Source organism: Gouania willdenowi, chromosome 19 (genome assembly GCF_900634775.1).
Source record: "Gouania willdenowi chromosome 19, fGouWil2.1, whole genome shotgun sequence".
Taxonomy (NCBI): Eukaryota; Metazoa; Chordata; class Actinopteri; order Blenniiformes; family Gobiesocidae; genus Gouania; species Gouania willdenowi.
Window position 1 is genome coordinate 26140129 of NC_041062.1, and position 18846 is coordinate 26158974.

The 18846-nt window shown below is 40.9% G+C and overlaps 1 protein-coding gene across 5 annotated transcripts in view; it reads left to right on the forward strand.

Moving 5' to 3' along the window:
* Window positions 1–2642: 2642 nt before the first annotated feature.
* Window positions 2643–18846, forward strand: part of LOC114481966 (shisa family member 6) — a 130216-nt gene continuing 114012 nt past the window's right edge. For 4 of the 5 annotated variants that reach the window (XM_028477072.1, XM_028477077.1, XM_028477076.1 and 1 more), the window contains exons 1-3: window positions 2645–2774; window positions 2991–3717; window positions 8299–8462. In XM_028477072.1, the coding sequence (XP_028332873.1) occupies window positions 3191–3717; window positions 8299–8462 (691 nt within the window). In that variant the 5' untranslated portion in view covers window positions 2645–2774; window positions 2991–3190. Of the gene's footprint in view, window positions 2775–2990; window positions 3718–8298; window positions 8463–18846 lie in introns of all 5 variants that reach the window. The other variant, XM_028477073.1, reaches the window with a different exon arrangement.

An 18846-nucleotide genomic window follows, 5' to 3' on the forward strand; every position in this document is an offset into this window, starting at 1 on the left:
ATCTCCATCACATTTTAATGCCTTTTCTGTACATTTTTTATACTTTCAGGACATTTTCAGCTCTTATAAACTTTTTCCACCACTTTTCCATCTAACGTCACATTAGTTGACCCATTATTGTCACTTTTAACCTTTTATTTTTTGATAATTTGACCACATTCACGATTTGTAATGCCCATTATTTTCCAGTTTAAACTAATTTCTCCAATACTGACACTTTGCAACTTTTAAAGGGCCCATGTTAAAGGGGACATATCATGTTAAATCCACTTTTTTAGCCCTTAAATGCATTTTGTTGTATATTTAGAGTGTTTAGAAGTACAGAAATGTTCAAATGAGTCTCTTCAGATGCTCCGTAGATATCTTTATATTCTGTTTTGGTCATATTTTTCAATCTGTTTTGATTTTTCTATTCTCTATTACGTTTTTTGAACCATTATATCACAGTATTTGCAGCAGAACTGCCAAATTAGGACATCAACTCCAGGTCCAACACTTCGAGCAATCCGCCATTTTTATTTCTCGCTTTTATTTTGTAGTCCAAGCTCCAGGATGCAGAAGTTACGAGAGGATAAGTCTAAATGTTGGCTTGTTGGATGTAGTAACCCACACGCTTCATTACACCGTCTCCCAGCATCAGAACCTTTTCAAAGTGTCTGGTTGAGTTTTATTTTTTATAGAAATGTACCACATCTGTGGGTAAGGTCATTTTTGTGTGTGTGAAGCACTTCAATGATGACTGCTTCATCAACCTCCACCAGTATAAAGAAGGATTTACAGAAAGACTTTGTCTGATTGAGGGTTCAATTCCTTCTATCTTTGGAGACGACGAACAGAGCACTTCAGTAAGCTGTAAATAACGCTAAAAAGTGTGATGATAAGACGTCCCTGTCATTGTTTTGTTAGCATTAGCAGTTTTCATATGTTAGCGCTGTGTGCTCGTTTTAGATCCTTGATGATATGACCTACGTGATTTAATTTAAGTCTAAAGTTTTCATTAGTCATTTCATTTTGACGTTTTTGTCTTTGAAAAGACTGTATTAAAATGCATTTCGTGACGTTAGCTTGGCGCTAGCGTTAGCTCGGTGCTTGTGTTAGCTCACTTGTTAGGGTTCTGCAGGTTGATCATCTTCATTTTCATGTCGCTCCACTGGGTCAGACTCTGGCTGGAACATGTAAGGCTGGATGGACAAGTCTAACGTTGTTGACATTTTGTAAATAACGTGTGAATAAAAAGTTTATGCTCCGCTACATAGCCGTATCTCTTCTATCAAACTACAAAAATGGCCGAACAGGGTGGAGTTGAACCGAGTGTCACCTCTGCAACCTGGAGAGGGGGTGGGGTATGGAGTGTCTCATTTGCATTTAAAGAGACAGCACCAAAACGAGTTGCTCTCAGAAGCACATCAGAAAAGGGGTGGAGCTATAATAATGAGGAATTCAGACCCAAGCATTGCAGTTCTGTTTTATATAGACCACAACTGTATGATTTATATGTAAAAAGGAAGGATTTAAAACCATGATATGTCCCCTTTAAGCTAAATTGACTTTTCTGTTCTTTAAATCAGCCTGTTTGTGTAGAGTTGGTCAGAAAGTGACTTTTCAGAGGCTAAAACTCTATAAAACAGGTGAGTTTGGGAAAATAAACCTCAAATACTATGTTTTTGGGATTCTTAGAACAAATGGAGATGATGGTGAAAAATAGCATAATATGGAACCTTTAACCTAGTTTTTAAAATCCCATTTCACCTCCTTTTCCACCATTTTTGGTCACTTTGAACCATTTTATTAGTGATTAAAACAATTATTTCCATCTTTAAGATGACTATAATAATAATAATAATAATAAACGTTCCTGGATAACAGTGGATATTATTCAGATGAATAAATAAATGTGGTTATCACAGATTCATAGAACAATAGACCATCATTTTACTGACTTTATGGATGGACCCCAAAAATCTCTCCTTTATTCCCCCTTATAGATGGTCCTGTCTCCTGTACAGTTTGAATAGCTCACATGGATGTGTCCACAGAGCTGTTCAGCTCTGATTCATTACCTCCAGCAGCAGTTATAATGTTGCCTCTATCAGTTTCCCATAATTCCCCAGGTGTCGTGACCCTGCTGCACATCTAACATGAATGAGTTTATCAGTAATAATGAGAGCATTAACTGAGAATTATGGTTTCATCTGGAAACGGTGCTTGTTTATCAGACACAGAGCTACAGAAGTGATAACAGTCGCTGCACAAAAGGGCGTCAAATAAAACATGCAGAACATTGAGGAGGAGAAGGAGGTGATGCTGGGAGGCAGCAAACACCGTTAATTCACTCGTGTTAACGCCCATAACCAACGAGGTGGGGGGGGTACTGATACTTGGATGAGTTCTGATGCCGGCAGCGAAGTAATGCAAGAGCAGAAGTGATGAGAGGTAGAGAAAGAGGAGGAGGGAGGGAAGAGAGAGAGGGAAAGATATAAAATTAGTGAGAGGGGCTGAAAGAGGAGTGAAGAGAAATCATTATAGAAAATATAAGAAATAGAGAGAGGATGGGTGAAAAAGGAGGAGACAGAAAGAGAGAGAGAGTGGAGAGAGAGAGAGAGAGGAGAGAGAGTGCACGCGCGCTGGGGTAAAGTGAGGCAGAGGCAGAGCGGACATTCTGACATTCTCCTCATTCTCTCAGAGCTGGACTGACGGAGCAGCTTCCTGCAGACATCCTGGTCCTGATTCTGATCCTAAAGCTGATCCTAAAGCTGATCCTGATCCAGACTGAGGTAAACTGGCTCACACACTCCTGAGGACTAGAAACACCAACACACTCTGATTCTTATTTCAGTGTGAGCGTCTCCTACATGCACAGTGCACGTACATCCTCTTGGTGCGCAGCGTAAATTCTGATGGTTCCAAGTTGTTGGGACAGCGTGATGTTTAATGAGTCACGTGTCTGTGACGTCAGGACATGATCTAATGAGTGCTTCTGTGTCTTTCAGCAGGACTCAGAGTCCAGCAGCAGCAGCAGGAGGAGGATCAGCACCACGGACAGCGACGTGCATGGCTCCAGCTGCTGCTGTGCACGCTGAGGACTGACCAATGATCTGATCCTGATCCATCATGTCTGCTGTCCCGGACCCCGGAGCTCAAACTTAGCCCACCCGGTGTTTCCTCTTCCAGCAGCGCGCGCACGCACACCATGGGGCTCCTCCACCTCCACCTCCTGTTCCTGCTGCTCTACCTGGACCCTGTGGCCGTCCTCGGGGCTGCTAAGAAAGGCAAAGCGACCCCAAAGAAGCCCAGCAGAGCCACCGCGGTACCGACGGTCCCCAGCCCGCCCAGGACCCCCCCACCGCCGCCCGTCAGCAACCACGACACCTGCCTGGGCTACTACGACGTTAGCGGCCAGTACGACAAGATGTTCGAGTGCAACAACACGAACCACCGGTACTGCTGCGGCACGTGCTACCTGCGCTTCTGCTGCGAGTACAAGAAGGACCGACTGGAGCAGAACTCCTGCAGGAACTACCAGACCCCGGAGTGGGTGCAGACGGCCGCCCCGTCCCCCGTGCCCACCGGGGAGACCTACGACCCCAGCATGGACCAGACCAACACCGCGGTCTACATCACCTGTGGAATCATAGCCTTCATCATCGTGCTCGGAGTCTCCGTCAAAGTAGCTTATGACAAAGCCACGGAGCCGCCCCAGGAGATGAACATCCATAGGTGAGTGGGAGGAAGAGTCCTCTTATATAAACCATCATCATCATCACTTCAATCATTCTGCTCTGTGACAAAAACAACACATTCATATTAAACTAAACTAAAACCAACACATCAGGATGTTTTCTTACTCAGCAAATCAGCTTAAAAGTAAGAAAATAATAAAGTCAGTGTGTAATTTATTCACATTTTTATGTATTTCTTCCTACACTACTTGTGTTTGATTCCACAAAAAAGGCAACTTCTGTTTCTTTTAATACATTATTTTCAGTGTTTTATACAATACAGACACACATGGTTTTATAAACACCAGCAGTATTAGACAAAATGACAGGAAATATAAAAATAAAAAAGCAAGCAGCACACATCCAATAAAAAGAATGTGAAAACTGCCCCATATGTGTCAGAATCCTCAGTTCGTTTATACATGATACAGTACAGACGGAACATAGCAGCACAGACCATCAAGTCCTATCTGTCAGAAAATGTTTCCTTAATGAAACAATCAGAAGAAAACCAACCAGCTCATTATTATCTAAATGCTCCACAAACGTCTCAGATAAAGATTGAAATTGAAGAAAAGCAGGAATTTAATCAGAGGAGATGAAAACATGTGGAGAAGCTGTTTGATCGCTTTTATTAATGATCACATTTCATCTGGCATCAGATGTGAGACATGAGTCTCAGCAGGATGTCATTATTATTATTATTATTATTATTATTATTATTATTATTATTATTATTATTATTATTATCCATCAGCATGTGAAGCGTCTGCTTTGGTCCATTCTTCATGTGTTGGTTTGTCTCCTGACATGAATTATAATAAAGTGACTGTAAAGCTGGGCAAAATATCGTCTATAAATATATACAGTATATATAGTTTATTTTATATTCAAGTAGTAATTTTAGGTGTCGCTGCTTTCACTACTTCTCAGAACAGAATAAAAAGCTCAGTAAGATGAATTTCTGAATGCGTCCTAACCCAGACTTTCATCTACAGAACTCACTCACACGTGCTGTCCCTTAGAGGAAAAAACATATTGAGCAGCTGTTTAATAAATGTGTCTGTGTGGCATTTGGATCATCAAATTTAATCCAATTTGAAATAAAATGACTGGGTTTCACATCGTATTACGGCATTTTGAGAAAAAACATCAAGATAATAGTTTTGGTCCGTATCGTTCAGCTCTAAGTGACTGTTTGTCTTGTGCCAACTCTTCATCCTCCTCCTCTTCCTCCTCCAAAGGGCTTTTACCGTATGAGTGTGATCAGCTATGAGTGGACCTCATGTTGTAAACCACTCCCACATCAGTGAACAAACGCTGACACACATTATTTCCTCAGGATTGAGTAGTTTTCTTTTTATTGGATACATTATTCAACACTCCGGCGATGTTTAGACGGTGAATAATGGATAGTGTTAACTCTGGTGCTGTATCAAGGTCATGTGACACGCATGCACTGCTGCACATTCAATAAGGAAAAGGAGGGGGGAGGGGGGTAAAGATTTCAATTTAAAAGCAAAAGGTTACATCGACAGTGTGTGTTGTATGGAAAGCGTTGAGCTGTGACGTTCACTCATCCCATGTTCTTTAAAAAAAGAGAAAAATGAACTTTTTTTATCCCTGAGGGTGCCGTCGCTCATCAACAGCAGGTGCCGTCTGAGAAACATAGACTACACCCAATTAGTTCACACATCCAACGCTGTTCTTCAAGCAAATTAATGCTCATCACCAGTTTTCTATTTTGGTGATATAGAAAATCGCTTATATTGATTTTTTTCTTTTATAGCTTATTTTGTAAAAATACCTGCTTTTGCTGCTTGTCAGAACATGAAACCCACAGTTAGATGATCACTGCGTGCGTTCTCTGTTCCCTAGAGGAGAAAAAGAGCCAAAAGTGGAACATATTGTGCAGCGTAGGGCTGGGTGATATGAACCAAAACTCAAAGTCTGACCATAAAGACAATTCTGGGTTAAATTTGCTGATTAAAAAGATGCGACACAGGCACATTTATTAACAAACACAGAATGTGCCACTTCACTCTTTTTCTCCTCTAAGGGACAGCACGTGTGAGTGACTTCTGTAGTGCGTCTAGTTTAGATAAAGTTCTGGGTTTGAACACTCAGTGATCATCTGAGCTTTTCATGCAGTTCTGAGAAGTAAAAAAAAAAAAAAGCAGCAACGCCTAAAACGACTATTTTAATACAATATCTCAGAAATATGAAGAAATTGTAAAGGACACTGTTTACTGTACTTTAAGAATAATATTAAATACTTGTATGATGTTATTTGTTATTTTCTATATCACTACAATAGAAAACTCGATATATCTTGAATCTTGATAAATTGTCCAGCTCTAGTGCAGCTGTTTGTTAATAAATGAGTCGGTTTTTTCTGGTCAGACTTTATTTTAATTAAAAATATCAAGATATATATTGTATGTCATCATTTTGAGGAAAAATATCAAGATATAAGTTTTGGTCCATATTGCCCAGCCCTAGTTTATTATCATGATTCAAGTTAAGGGTGTAAGAAAAAATCAATTTGGCGATATGTTGCGATAATTCTCCAAAATGTCCAAATCAATTTTTTTATTCATGTTTTTGACAGAAATAAAACCTTTATTATTGCTAATATCTGCACATAAACTCCCAGTAACTAGGTGTCAGTGAACGCACCTTATTAAACTACCTCACGTAAACATACTGGACACTTTGATAAGAACATATCAGCTGACTTATGAATATTCTACTTGTTTTTGATATTAGTTTGAATACAGTTAGATACCATTTGCTTGTTCTCATAAGCTTAAAACAAAACAAAAATTGTATTTCATTCCATTTTGTATTTGTAAAAGTGGTATTTGTAATTCTAGATATGGTGACATATTGTTATGTATAAGCTAATGATTAGTATTGGGCCGGTAGTGTACAGCTCTAATCCTGGTTAGAGAAACAACAGACTGACGTTGTGTTCAGGGTCCACATCCGCTGCACCAGGGGTGTCAGACTCATTTAGTTCAAACACAACCGTTTACCTTCAGTGGGAAAATGAATAATTTAATCATTGTTTTAATCATGTTTCTACATATGAATAAATGATATGTTTGGCACTGATAATATCAAAGCAATACGTGACAGATATCAGTCACTGCAGGATATTCACTTTACATTCATGTGATTTTGTGATTAATGTTTATATCGTTTGAGGAAATTTGTGGAATAAGTTAAAGAAAATTGCAGGATTTTGGAGTAATTGAGTGGTTTTAATAATTTGAGATTAAAAATGACTTCCATCATGTGATATTAATGTGGGGAAAATGTGAGCCCTGCAAATATTGTCACGTTTCATTGAGTTTGTTTATTATTTTGTAGAATTAGTTAATAATTTACACAATGATTCTGCTTGTTGCTGTGGGATAAACTGGATGTTCTAAAGCAGTGGTTCTCAACTTTTTCAGCCCACAACCCCAAAAATAAAGGTCCCAGAGAGCGGGGAACCTCCAAAATAAAGGTCCTAGAGAGCGGGGACCCTCCAAAATAAAGGTCCCAGAGAGCGGGGAACCTCCAAAATAAAGGTCCCAGAGAGCGGGGAACCTCCAAAATAAAGGTCCTAGAGAGCGGGGACCCTCCAAAATAAAGGTCCCAGAGAGCAGGGACCCCCACTGTAGCTGAAGGTGGTTGAACACAGACATGAACATTGAAGAACAGTCATGTGGAGACAGGACCATCTATAAGGGGGAATAAAGGAGAGATTTTTGGGGTCCATCCATAAAGTCAGTAAAATGATGGTCTATTGTTCTATGAATCTGTGATAACCACATTTATTTATTCATCTGAATAATATCCACTGTTATCCAGGAACGTTTATTATTATTATTATAGTCATCTTATAGATGGAAATCATGGTTTTAATCACTAATAAAATGGTTCAAAGTGACCAAAAATGGTGGAAAAGGAGGTGAAATGTGACTTTAAAAAAACACAGAAATTGGTTAAAAGTTGCAAATATAGAGTGGATAAAAACAGACGGAAAAAAGTGGTTATAAGGGTTCAAAGTGTCAATATTGGAATAATTAGATTAAACTGGTAAATAAAGGACATGACAAATCATGAATGTGGTTAAATTGGCAAAAAAAATCATGAAATCTGGTGAAAAGAGGTAAAAAGTGACAATAATGGGTCAATATATGTGACATTAGGTGTAAAAGTGATAGAAAAGGTTTATAAGTGATGAATTTGTCTGAAAATGTGCAGAGCCATTAAAATGTGATGTAGAAGTGTCAGAAATAGGAGAAATGTAGCAAAAATACATTAAAAGGAGCAAAAATATGGCAAGAAAATAGGTTAAAATATGGTGAGTTTGGTGTAGATGCAGAAAAAGGGTAAAATAAGCAAAAATGTGCTGAAATTATTCTAAAAATTGTTTTGAAGTTTCTTGAAGGCATCTTACAACCTCCTTTCAGTGTCTCCTGACCCCAAAGTTGAAAACCCCTGCTCGAGTGAACCGGTTTTGGCCCCCGGACCTTGAGTTTGACACAAGTGAAGTGAAGCCACTAAACATCTGTCGTTATTCCAGGGCGCTGGCAGACATCCTCAGGCAGCAGGGCCCCATCCCCATATCTCAGTACGACTGTGAGAACTTTGCTACGATGAACGGTTCATCTAAAGACAACACGCCCATCAGAACCTCCTCCAAGAACCACTACACCCCAGTACACTCCTCCTCCAAGTCCAACCACGGTAAGAGTTCTCCACACACCTCCACCCTGAGCTCCACACACCTCCACCCTAAGCTCCACCCTGAGCTCCTCACACACCTCCACCCTAAGCTCCACCCTGAGCTCCACACACCTCCACCCTAAGCTCCACCCTAAGCTCCACCCTGAGCTCCACCCTGAGCTCCACACACCTCCACCCTGAGCTCCACACGCCTCCACCCTAAGCTCCACCCTAAGCTCCACCCTGAGCTCCACACACCTCCACCCTAAGCTCCACCCTGAGCTCCACACACCTCCACCCTAAGCTCCACCCTAAGCTCCACACACCTCCACCCTAAGCTCCACACACCTCCACCCTGAGCTCCACACACCTCCACCCTAAGCTCCACCCTAAGCTCCACCCTGAGCTCCACACACCTCCACCCTAAGCTCTACCCTAAGCTCCACCCTGAGCTCCACACATCTCTACCCTGAGCTCCACACACCTCCACCCTAAGCTCCACCCTAAGCTCCACACACCCCCACCCTGAGCTCCACCCTGAGCTCCACACACCTCCACCCTAAGCTCCACACACCTCCACCCTGAGCTCCACCCTGAGCTCCACACACCTCCACCCTGAGCTCCACCCTGAGCTCCACACACCTCCACCCTAAGCTCCACACACCTCCACCCTGAGCTCCACCCTGAGCTCCACACACCTCCACCCTGAGCTCCACCCTGAGCTCCACACACCTCCACCCTAAGCTCCACACACCTCCACCCTGAGCTCCACCCTGAGCTCCACCCTGAGCTCCACCCTGAGCTCCACCCTGAGCTCCACACACCTCCACCCTGAGCTCCACCCTGAGCTCCACCCACCTCCACCCTAAGCTCCACCCTAAGCTCCACACACCTCCACCCTGAGCTCCACACACCTCCACCCTGAGCTCCACACACCTCCACCCTGAGCTCCACCCTGAGCTCCACACACCTCCACCCTGAGCTCCACCCTGAGCTCCACACACCTCCACCCTGAGCTCCACCCTGAGCTCCACCCACCTCCACCCTAAGCTCCACCCTAAGCTCCACACACCTCCACCCTGAGCTCCACACACCTCCACCCTGAGCTCCACCCTGAGCTCCACACACCTCCACCCTGAGCTCCACCCTGAGCTCCACACACCTCCACCCTGAGCTCCACCCTGAGCTCCACCCACCTCCACCCTAAGCTCCACCCTAAGCTCCACACACCTCCACCCTGAGCTCCACCCTGAGCTCCACACACCTCCACCCTGAGCTCCACCCTGAGCTCCACCCTAAGCTCCACACACCTCCACCCTAAGCTCCACACACCTCCATCCAGAGCTGAGAAAAGATAAAAATAAAAAATGCATATTTAATGTTTAAAAACATGAAGGCTATAAACTCAAAGTGAACTCAGTGTGTAATGTTTTTAAAGGTGCCTCAGGGTTTAAGTGACTTCTCATGTAGCTGGTATTTCTACAATAGTAACACATGGTACATTACAGTGTTTTTATTTGACACTTTTTAGTTTTTTCACATTTTAGCTTCTTTTTGCCAATAAATATCCCTTTTTCCTCATTTTCTACATTCTTTTTAATACTTTCATCCAATTTTTTTTTGCCACTTTTTTTTATCCAAATAGGCTTTTTTTTTGCCCAATAAATAATACTTGTTTCCTTTTTCTCTACATTTTGCCTCTTTTTTTCCACATTTTTATTTTTTTTCACTATAGTTTATACATTTTACTCATATAAGCTACATAAAGTTATTAAATACCTTTTGGTTCCTTTTTTATCATTTTTACTCATGACTGTTTTTGGCTCATTTGACTCACTTTTCACTCTTTTCTCGCCACTTTTGGCCCATTTTTTCCGCTTGTTGTTCATTTCTTGTCACTTTACTAATCACTGTTAACTCTTTGTTTACCTTTAAATGGCTGGCTGTGATTGGCTGATCACCATTCAATCAATCTGTTTTCAACAATGAATCTCTCTGTAAAAAGGGAGGGGGATAGTTTTTATGAAAGTGTGGGTGTCTCATCCTGGCTACAGCCAAACCAACACTTATTCTTTTTAATGCAACTGCTCATGACTTTATACCGTGACATAACCACGATGATATCAAGGCACTTGCGATACCGCGGTATCGTGATTTGTGTTATCGTGACATTCCTACTTCACACGTGTTGTGACTCCATGAAAGGTTGGAGGTGTTCATCAGGCGCCGCTCACGCTCATTACTTCTCTGCATTCATCTCCCAGCAGAGAACCCGCTGTGCTCACGCTTTCAACGCTATAATCTCCAATAGTAACATCCTGTAATCATCACATTTGAGGGAAAGAGAAGGCAACGCGAGGAGGGAAGAGGATGAAAACGGGGGGGGGGGGTAATTACAGGCTGCTGAGGCATAATGTGACCCGTCTCAGTCAGTGGGTGAATCAGACCAGACGTGACTTAAAGAAGCATAACATGCGTTAAGATCACATGACCTGGAAACTGAGACGAGAAGCCGGGGTCAGAGAAGGAAGGAGCAGGCAGGTGTTTGGAGGAGAGAGACCACCATGCTCACCATGACCACCATGACCATCATGACCACCATGACCACCATGACCACCATGACCACCATGACCACCATACACACCATGCACACCATGACCACCATGACCACCATGCTGATTATTAGTCTTAACCTAGTTACTTGCCTTAACCTGGTTACTAGTTTTAACCTGGTTACTTGTTTTAACCTGGTTACGAGTCTTAATCTGGTGACCAGTCTTAATCTGATTACTCGTCTTAACCTAATTACTTGTCTTTACCTGGTTACCAGTCTTGATCTGATTACTAGTCTTAACCTACCATATTTTTTGGACTATGAGGCGCACCGGTTTGTTGTTGTTAGTATTATTATTATTATTATTATTATTATTATTATTATTATTATTATTATTATTATTATTATTATTATTAATAATAAGACTCATTAAGCGAAACAAAATAGTCAGATAAGTCAAACTTTATTCAACTCATTAACATTAACTCTCAACGTTGTTCAGGTTTAACACATAAATGCACATATGCAGCTTCATAGTTTACCAAAGCTGTACTAAAACATTTTGAAGTATTAATTTCATACATAAGGCGCCCATGATTATAAGGCACACTGTCGATTTTTGAGAAAATTAAAGGATTTTAAGTGGGCTTTATAGTCTGAAAAATACGGTAGTTACTTGTCTTAACCTGGTTACTAGTCTTAATCTGATTACTTGCCCTAACCTAGTTACTAGTCCTAACCTAGTTACTTGTTTTAACCTGGTTACTTGTCTTAACCTGGTTACTTGTCTTAACCTGGTTACTAGATTTAACCTGGTTGCTAGTCTCTACCTGGTTGCTTGTTTTAACCTGACTAGTAGTTTTAACCTGGTTACTAGTGTTTGTAAACTTTGCTAAATGTGATGTCATGCTGCTGTATATCACTGTATAGCAGGTTTCTCAATCAGGGGTTCATGGAAAATAAACACTAGTATAAAATGAAATGGTGCATCATATGTTAATCTCTTTAGTCCTGAATGAACACATGGAGAAGCTAAAGGTTTAGCCTGATCTGCTAATGATGCAGATGGTTAAGTTCTGTGTGTGACAACATAAGGACTTTTATATTTGTGTACGGCTGTGTTGCTACTAAATGAGATGCGTTCAATGTCATCTGACAGGATTTTTGAACCACTACATTCCTGATGTTGTGACTTAATGACATTTAATTGTAAAAGTCAAATGACTCATTGTAATCCATCAGTAATCTATGTGACCTACAGCTTTATGGGCCACTCAATGAAGTACTTAGAAATCCTACATTTAAGTGCTTGGAAGTTATTGAATGCTACGCTACTACCCCGTAGCATTTAGATGTAGCGTGTTAGCATGTGAGTGCATTTAGTCATGTCTGTCTGTTATAGAGCTAAGTAGGGATGTAATGATTCACTCAACTCCCGATTCGACTCGATTCACGATACTGGGTTCACGATACGATTCTCTCACGATTTATTTTACAAAATGGGACTTTACTTTTTTTGGGAAAATACTGTATTATTTTCCTTTTATTTTTCATTGTCAAAAGAATCCCTTGATAAACTATTCAAAACAATGCAATGTAACTAAAAATAAATATTGAATGAAATAAATAAAGGAATAATACAAATGAAGAAAAAGCCTATTAATTTAAATTCTGGTTCTATAATAAACAATACAAAACTGCATAATAGTTATTTTTCTTTTTAAAAGTGCAACTGAAAATGTATTTTGTGCCTTAACAATTTGAATAAAAAAAAACCAGTCTGCATTGTATTTGTGTCAGATATTAGTTTGGACCAGCAGAGGGCGCTGGTAACCCAGTGGTCGGTTGGGATGCAGATATCTTGCAGTGAAGAAGAGATGCTATGCTAGCAGATAGAGCTAATAAAAACGTGACTTTTACAGCTATTCACATAATATTACAGATATTCTTTCAGTGCTAAAGGGGTAAGGAATCATTTATGAACATGTTTAAGAGTAGAAGACGGCCAGAAAGAAAGTAGTAGCAGACAACACTTCTGGATAGCGCCCTCTGCTGTTTAAAAAAAGTACTGCGATTCAATTTTCACAGCATCGATGTGAACCCTGATACCTATGAATTGATTTTTAACTGCCTTATGATGAATCGTTACATCCCTAGAGCTAAGTAATGCGTTTAGTTTACACATTTCTGACAGTTTACATACATTTTACTGTGGAAAAACAAACTGTGAATGTCTGAAATGTGTGTGTGAAGGTTTAGTCTGTGTCATATAGATATTTCCATTTCACATTACGTCACCTTGTCCACACATTTATGAAGACAAAATGTATGTAAATCCAGATATTTTTCCAAAACATGCATGTGAGGCTATATTTAGTGTCCGATTGAAAGAATAACATTGATAATAACTATATTGTCATTTCCTTTTCGGGAAGTGAATCCATATTTCCCGTCTGTTTTCTACGATCAGAGACCCTAAAGCAGTTTTAGTGATTTAAACGGTAAATAGTCTTGATTTTTATAGCGCTTTATCTCTACACTGAAGTAGTCGTAAAGCACTTTACATATCAGCTCATTCACACTCACATTCATACTGCCATGCTAGGTGCTAGCCAACCACTGGGAGCAACTTAGGGTTCAGCGTCTTGCCCAAGGACACTTTGACGCATAGACAGGTATAGATCGAACCCCCAACCTCTCGATCAGAAGACGACCCCTGAGCCACGGCCAGGGGGTAGAACTGCATAGTGTTCTCCAACATTTTGTGGGCCACACACCACTTTTGTATCGGACTAACTTTCACGGACCAGATTGGGAGAAACAACACAAAGTACCCAGAACACTAATGGAAATAAAATACTTCATTTATTTAAACTTTCTTCTTTCTTTGTGGAAACAAATGGTTGTGATGGATGGAAGGGGAGGGCTGGAGTAAAGGGGGGTGGGGGGTTGCTCTAATGATGCTCATTGGTTGAGGTGAATCACGTTTCCTGCTTGGTTGACACATGTCCTTCTACAGTCTTAACTTAGATTTCTTCTGATATAGATTTTAGATTTAATGGGGTTTACAGAAGGAGCTAGAGTAAAGAGAACATGTAACCTCCACACAGAAATCTTCCCACTTAGGAATGTGACCGGGTAAAGACCAGTGACCGGGGTAAAGACCAGTGACCGGGGTAAAGACCAGTGACCGGGGTAAAGACCAGTGACAGGGGTAAAGACCAGTGACAGGGGTAAAGACCAGTGACAGGGGTAAAGACCAGTGACAGGGATAAAGACCAGTGACCGGGGTAAAGACCAGTGACCGGGGTAAAGACCAGTGACAGGGATAAAGACCAGTGACCGGGGTAAAGACCAGTGACCGGGGTAAAGACCAGTATCAGGGGTAAAGACCAGTGACCAGGGTAAAGACCAGTGACAGGGGTAAAGACCAGTGACAGGGGTAAAGACCAGTGACAGGGGTAAAGACCAGTGACTGGGGTAAAGACCAGTGACGGGGGTAAAGACCAGTGACGGGGGTAAAGACCAGTGACGGGGGTAAAGACCAGTGACCGGGGTAAAGACCGGTGACCTGGGTAAAGACCGGTGACCGGGGTAAAGACCGGTGACCGGGGTAAAGACCAGTGACAGGGGTAAAAACCAGTGACCGGGGTAAAGACCAGTGACCGGGGTAAAGACCAGTGACCGGGGTAAAGACCAGTGACCGGGGTAAAGACCAGTATCAGGGGTAAAGACCAGTGACCAGGGTAAAGACCAGTGACAGGGATAAAGACCAGTGACCGGGGTAAAGACCAGTGACAGGGATAAAGACCAGTGACCGGGGTAAAGACCAGTGACCGGGGTAAAGACCAGTATCAGGGGTAAAGACCAGTGACCAGGGTAAAGACCAGTGACCGGGGTAAAGACCAGTGACCGGGGTAAAGAACAGTGACCGGGGTAAAGACCAGTGACAGGGGTAAAGACCAGTGACCGGGGTAAAGACCAGTGACCGGGGTAAAGACCAGTGACCGCGGTAAAGACCAGTGACCGCGGTAAAGACCAGTGACCGGGGTAAAGACCAGTGACCGGGGTAAAGACCAGTGACCGGGGTAAAGACCAGTGACAGGGGTAAAGACCAGTGACCGGGGTAAAGACCAGTGACCGGGGTAAAGACCAGTGACCGGGGTAAAGACCAGTGACAGGGGTAAAGACCAGTGACCGGGGTAAAGACCAGTGACCGGGGTAAAGACCAGTGACCGGGGTAAAGACCAGTGACCGGGGTAAAGACCAGTGACGGGGGTAAAGACCAGTGACGGGGGTAAAGACCAGTGACGGGGGTAAAGACCAGTGACGGGGGTAAAGACCAGTGACGGGGGTAAAGACCAGTGACGGGGGTAAAGACCAGTGACGGGGGTAAAGACCAGTGACGGGGGTAAAGACCAGTGACCGGGGTAAAGACCAGTGACCGGGGTAAAGACCAGTGACCGGGGTAAAGACCAGTGACGGGGGTAAAGACCAGTGACGGGGGTAAAGACCGGTGACCGGGGTAAAGACCAGTGACAGGGGTAAAGACCAGTGACCGGGGTAAAGACCAGTGACGGGTAAAGACCATTTACAGTAGACTATTAACCAGGTGAAATCGCCTCAAACCGGCCCTTCTTTTTCAACATGTGCTTGTTTTTCCATTTGTCTGTTTGTTCTTCAGCTGGTGATCATGTTCCCATAACCACTGCAGTAGTTTGGTGTTGTCCTCCTCCTTTTGGTCAGAAAGCTCACATTTACTAAACCTCTGAGTCAATCAAATACCAGAAAAGCTCCTCAGTGCTGCTGCTCGTTTTCTACCTAGAAAACAGATTTTTAAGTTTGTCTGAGACCAAAACAGATGTTTTTATTGTAAAAACTCCACCTAAATGTTTTGCTTCTAATCAGAGAGGGGGACTATGGGAACGATGTTGTGGACCCTCGGAGGCAGATTTGAAATGTGATTGGCTAAAGAGTCATTTCTGTTTCTAATTACAGTTTACGGCACTGATCCTTACGGCAGATTAAACTGACCCTGGCAACACATGGAGACTTAAAACTGACTGGACAAAAACGCTAATATTCACATTTATGAACTTGAAGCAGTGCTGCCAAGATTAATTCTTACACATAATAAAAACAGATGATTAGTAAGACATTATTACAGTTTCATTAAACAAATGTTATCAGATTATTTTGGGTTAGGGTGACTTTAGACCAGTGCTAAATGTGTAAATCATCATCAAACGTTTTGTAATAAAAATAAACATTTTTAAAGTGCTTTTTGATAATTAAATGGGCCAATAATATCACATGAACACAAACAACCAATTAATTAAATAAACAGTACTAATACAGTAATAAGTTTTATATTGGCAGTGGCTATCCTTACGTTGCCGTATCAATATACCGTACGCAGCGCCCCTATTTGGCCAGTTTAGGTCACGTGATAGGTCAGTCATTGGTCAGTTTAGGTCATGTGACTAAAACTAAACCTTACCCTAAACCTAACCCTAAAAATTGTTGCGATATTGGGTTATAACCTAATCCTAAGCCTAAAACGCTACATACGTGTACTTCGGTAATCGTACCAATAGCACCGAGGGTTGTCCGTACGGCAACCGTACAAATAGACACTTTATTTTATATTTGTGAAGGAGCGATGCTGCCCACCTCCATTCTTTAGTTACTATCTCCCACTAAAAACTACCAGTTAGCCTTTTCAGTTGGTTAGAGAATATGTAGCATGAAAGCTAATGGTTAGCACAAGGATTAGCACATTTTCATTGCACTTCTTTGTGTGTTTGTAAGTGATATAATCAGTGAGAATAGTTAGTCCTCCAATAGAGTAAAAACATGTTAGTGATTCAGCTTTACTCACTTAAAAACCATCATCTGAACTACTTTCACATAGAAAATGTTTTGATTCAAGTGCCATTGACACAGAAAAGCCTTCATAAAAATGCTGCAGCTGATTGGTTGTTTCACATTTCAAACACTCATCCAACAGCTATTCTCACTGATCAGAGCGAAGGAGGGAAAGCACGTCTATGTCCTAAACTCAGCGACAAAGGGAAGCCAATTTACAGCTTTGATGGCAGACGTTTGGTGCATGTGAAAAATAAAGGTCATGTAAAGTAGCTGATCAGATATACTGTAGATATGGAAATATGGCGCCACACTATGATGAGATGTTTCTACACATCTGGAGTCAGATTTGATCTGATTGATTTTTGAATCACAACCAAGTCTTTTTGTTCAAAACCATTTCAATAAAACCATGAAACAAAGTCAGGTTTGAAACAACAACCTCTAACTTTGATCTACTGAGGGTGTAAGAAAACATCATTTTTGGCGATATATCACAGCATTTCACCACGTAATTATCATAACAATGCAAAAATTTTGATTTTTTTAAAATCATGTTTTTTTTTAGCAAAAAAGACCTTTTTAAAGTTTAAACTTTATTTTCATTAAACATACTGGACACTTTGATAGATGGATGTGGTTACTTTTTATTTTTAAATCATTTAAGAACTTATCAGAATCTGTTGTTGAAGCAAAAGTTAAACTTTTTTGAAAAATATAATTTGACAGTTTGATAAACTTACCACTTGTTTTTGATATTTGTGCTTGAATTACAGTGAGTCACCATTAACTTGTCCACACAAGTTCAAAATAAATGAATTACATTGTATTTCATACCATTTTGTACTCGTAAAGGAGAAATGTGTAATTATTGATTTATGATGATGTATATTGTTTATGATGGGGATATATCGTATCATGGCCATGCACACCTAATCTCTACCTAACTGGATTTTTTTAAGTGATCAAACAACTTCAAAAAGTCACAAAGTGAGTCTTTTATTTGTTTGTCATTTGTAACATTTTAAGTAGAGACTCAGTGATTATAGTTCCTTTACATTTTTGTCTCATTGTTCTCACTCTTCTGTGATTGTTGTTCCTAAAATGCCTGATTTTTCCTGCAGTTTTTTCAAAAAACCTGCAGCAGAAGTTGTGGCATTTTGAGGCTTTATTATTTTCTATAACTTTGCCTAAATTGGTCAATTTGCCAAAAAACCTGATTGAATTATTTCATAACAATACAGATATGGATGATTTCCATCACATTTTAAAGGTTTCCAGTACAAAGAATATTACAGAGAATCGGTTTGTTTAAGTTTTTGAAACAAAAACTAAAAAATCCTAAAATAAAAAATAGTTATTTTTCTGTGAGAATCTCATCAATGCACTCGTGACTTTTGCTACAAAGACTTTTTCTACAGAAGAGTCTCATGTGTTCAGTCATTTATAAATGTGTGTTTTAGACGGTACCTGTAATGACGCTCTATCATAGATCATATTTCATAGTAGAGCTTTAATCAGGTTATTTTCTTCATAAGTCCTTCTAGAGCAGCAGGAGATCATTAAACTGTTACGTTCATGAGACACGTTTGTCACTATTTGGCTTGAAAAGTCAGTTTGGCTGTTGTGACACAAGCAGCATATATACAGTATATATATTACCTTTGAAAATGCTCAAAATCTAAATAGTACAATAAACACTGACAATGGAAACACCTCAATTTTCAAAAAAAACACACTCAAATATCACTAAAAAGGTTTGAGGAGGTATTTCAGATGTTTCAATATTGAAATGACCGAGATATTTCTTAGAATTATACGTTAAAATTATTAGTGCCACGTTAGACAAGAAACAAGAAAGAAATCGAGTTATAAAGGAATGTTAACCTTTCCTGTGTTTGGTCTTCAGACCGTGGTCAGACGACACAGGGGAGTCTAACTTCACAGTCATTGAGTTTGACATGGAACAACAGCTGCAACGTT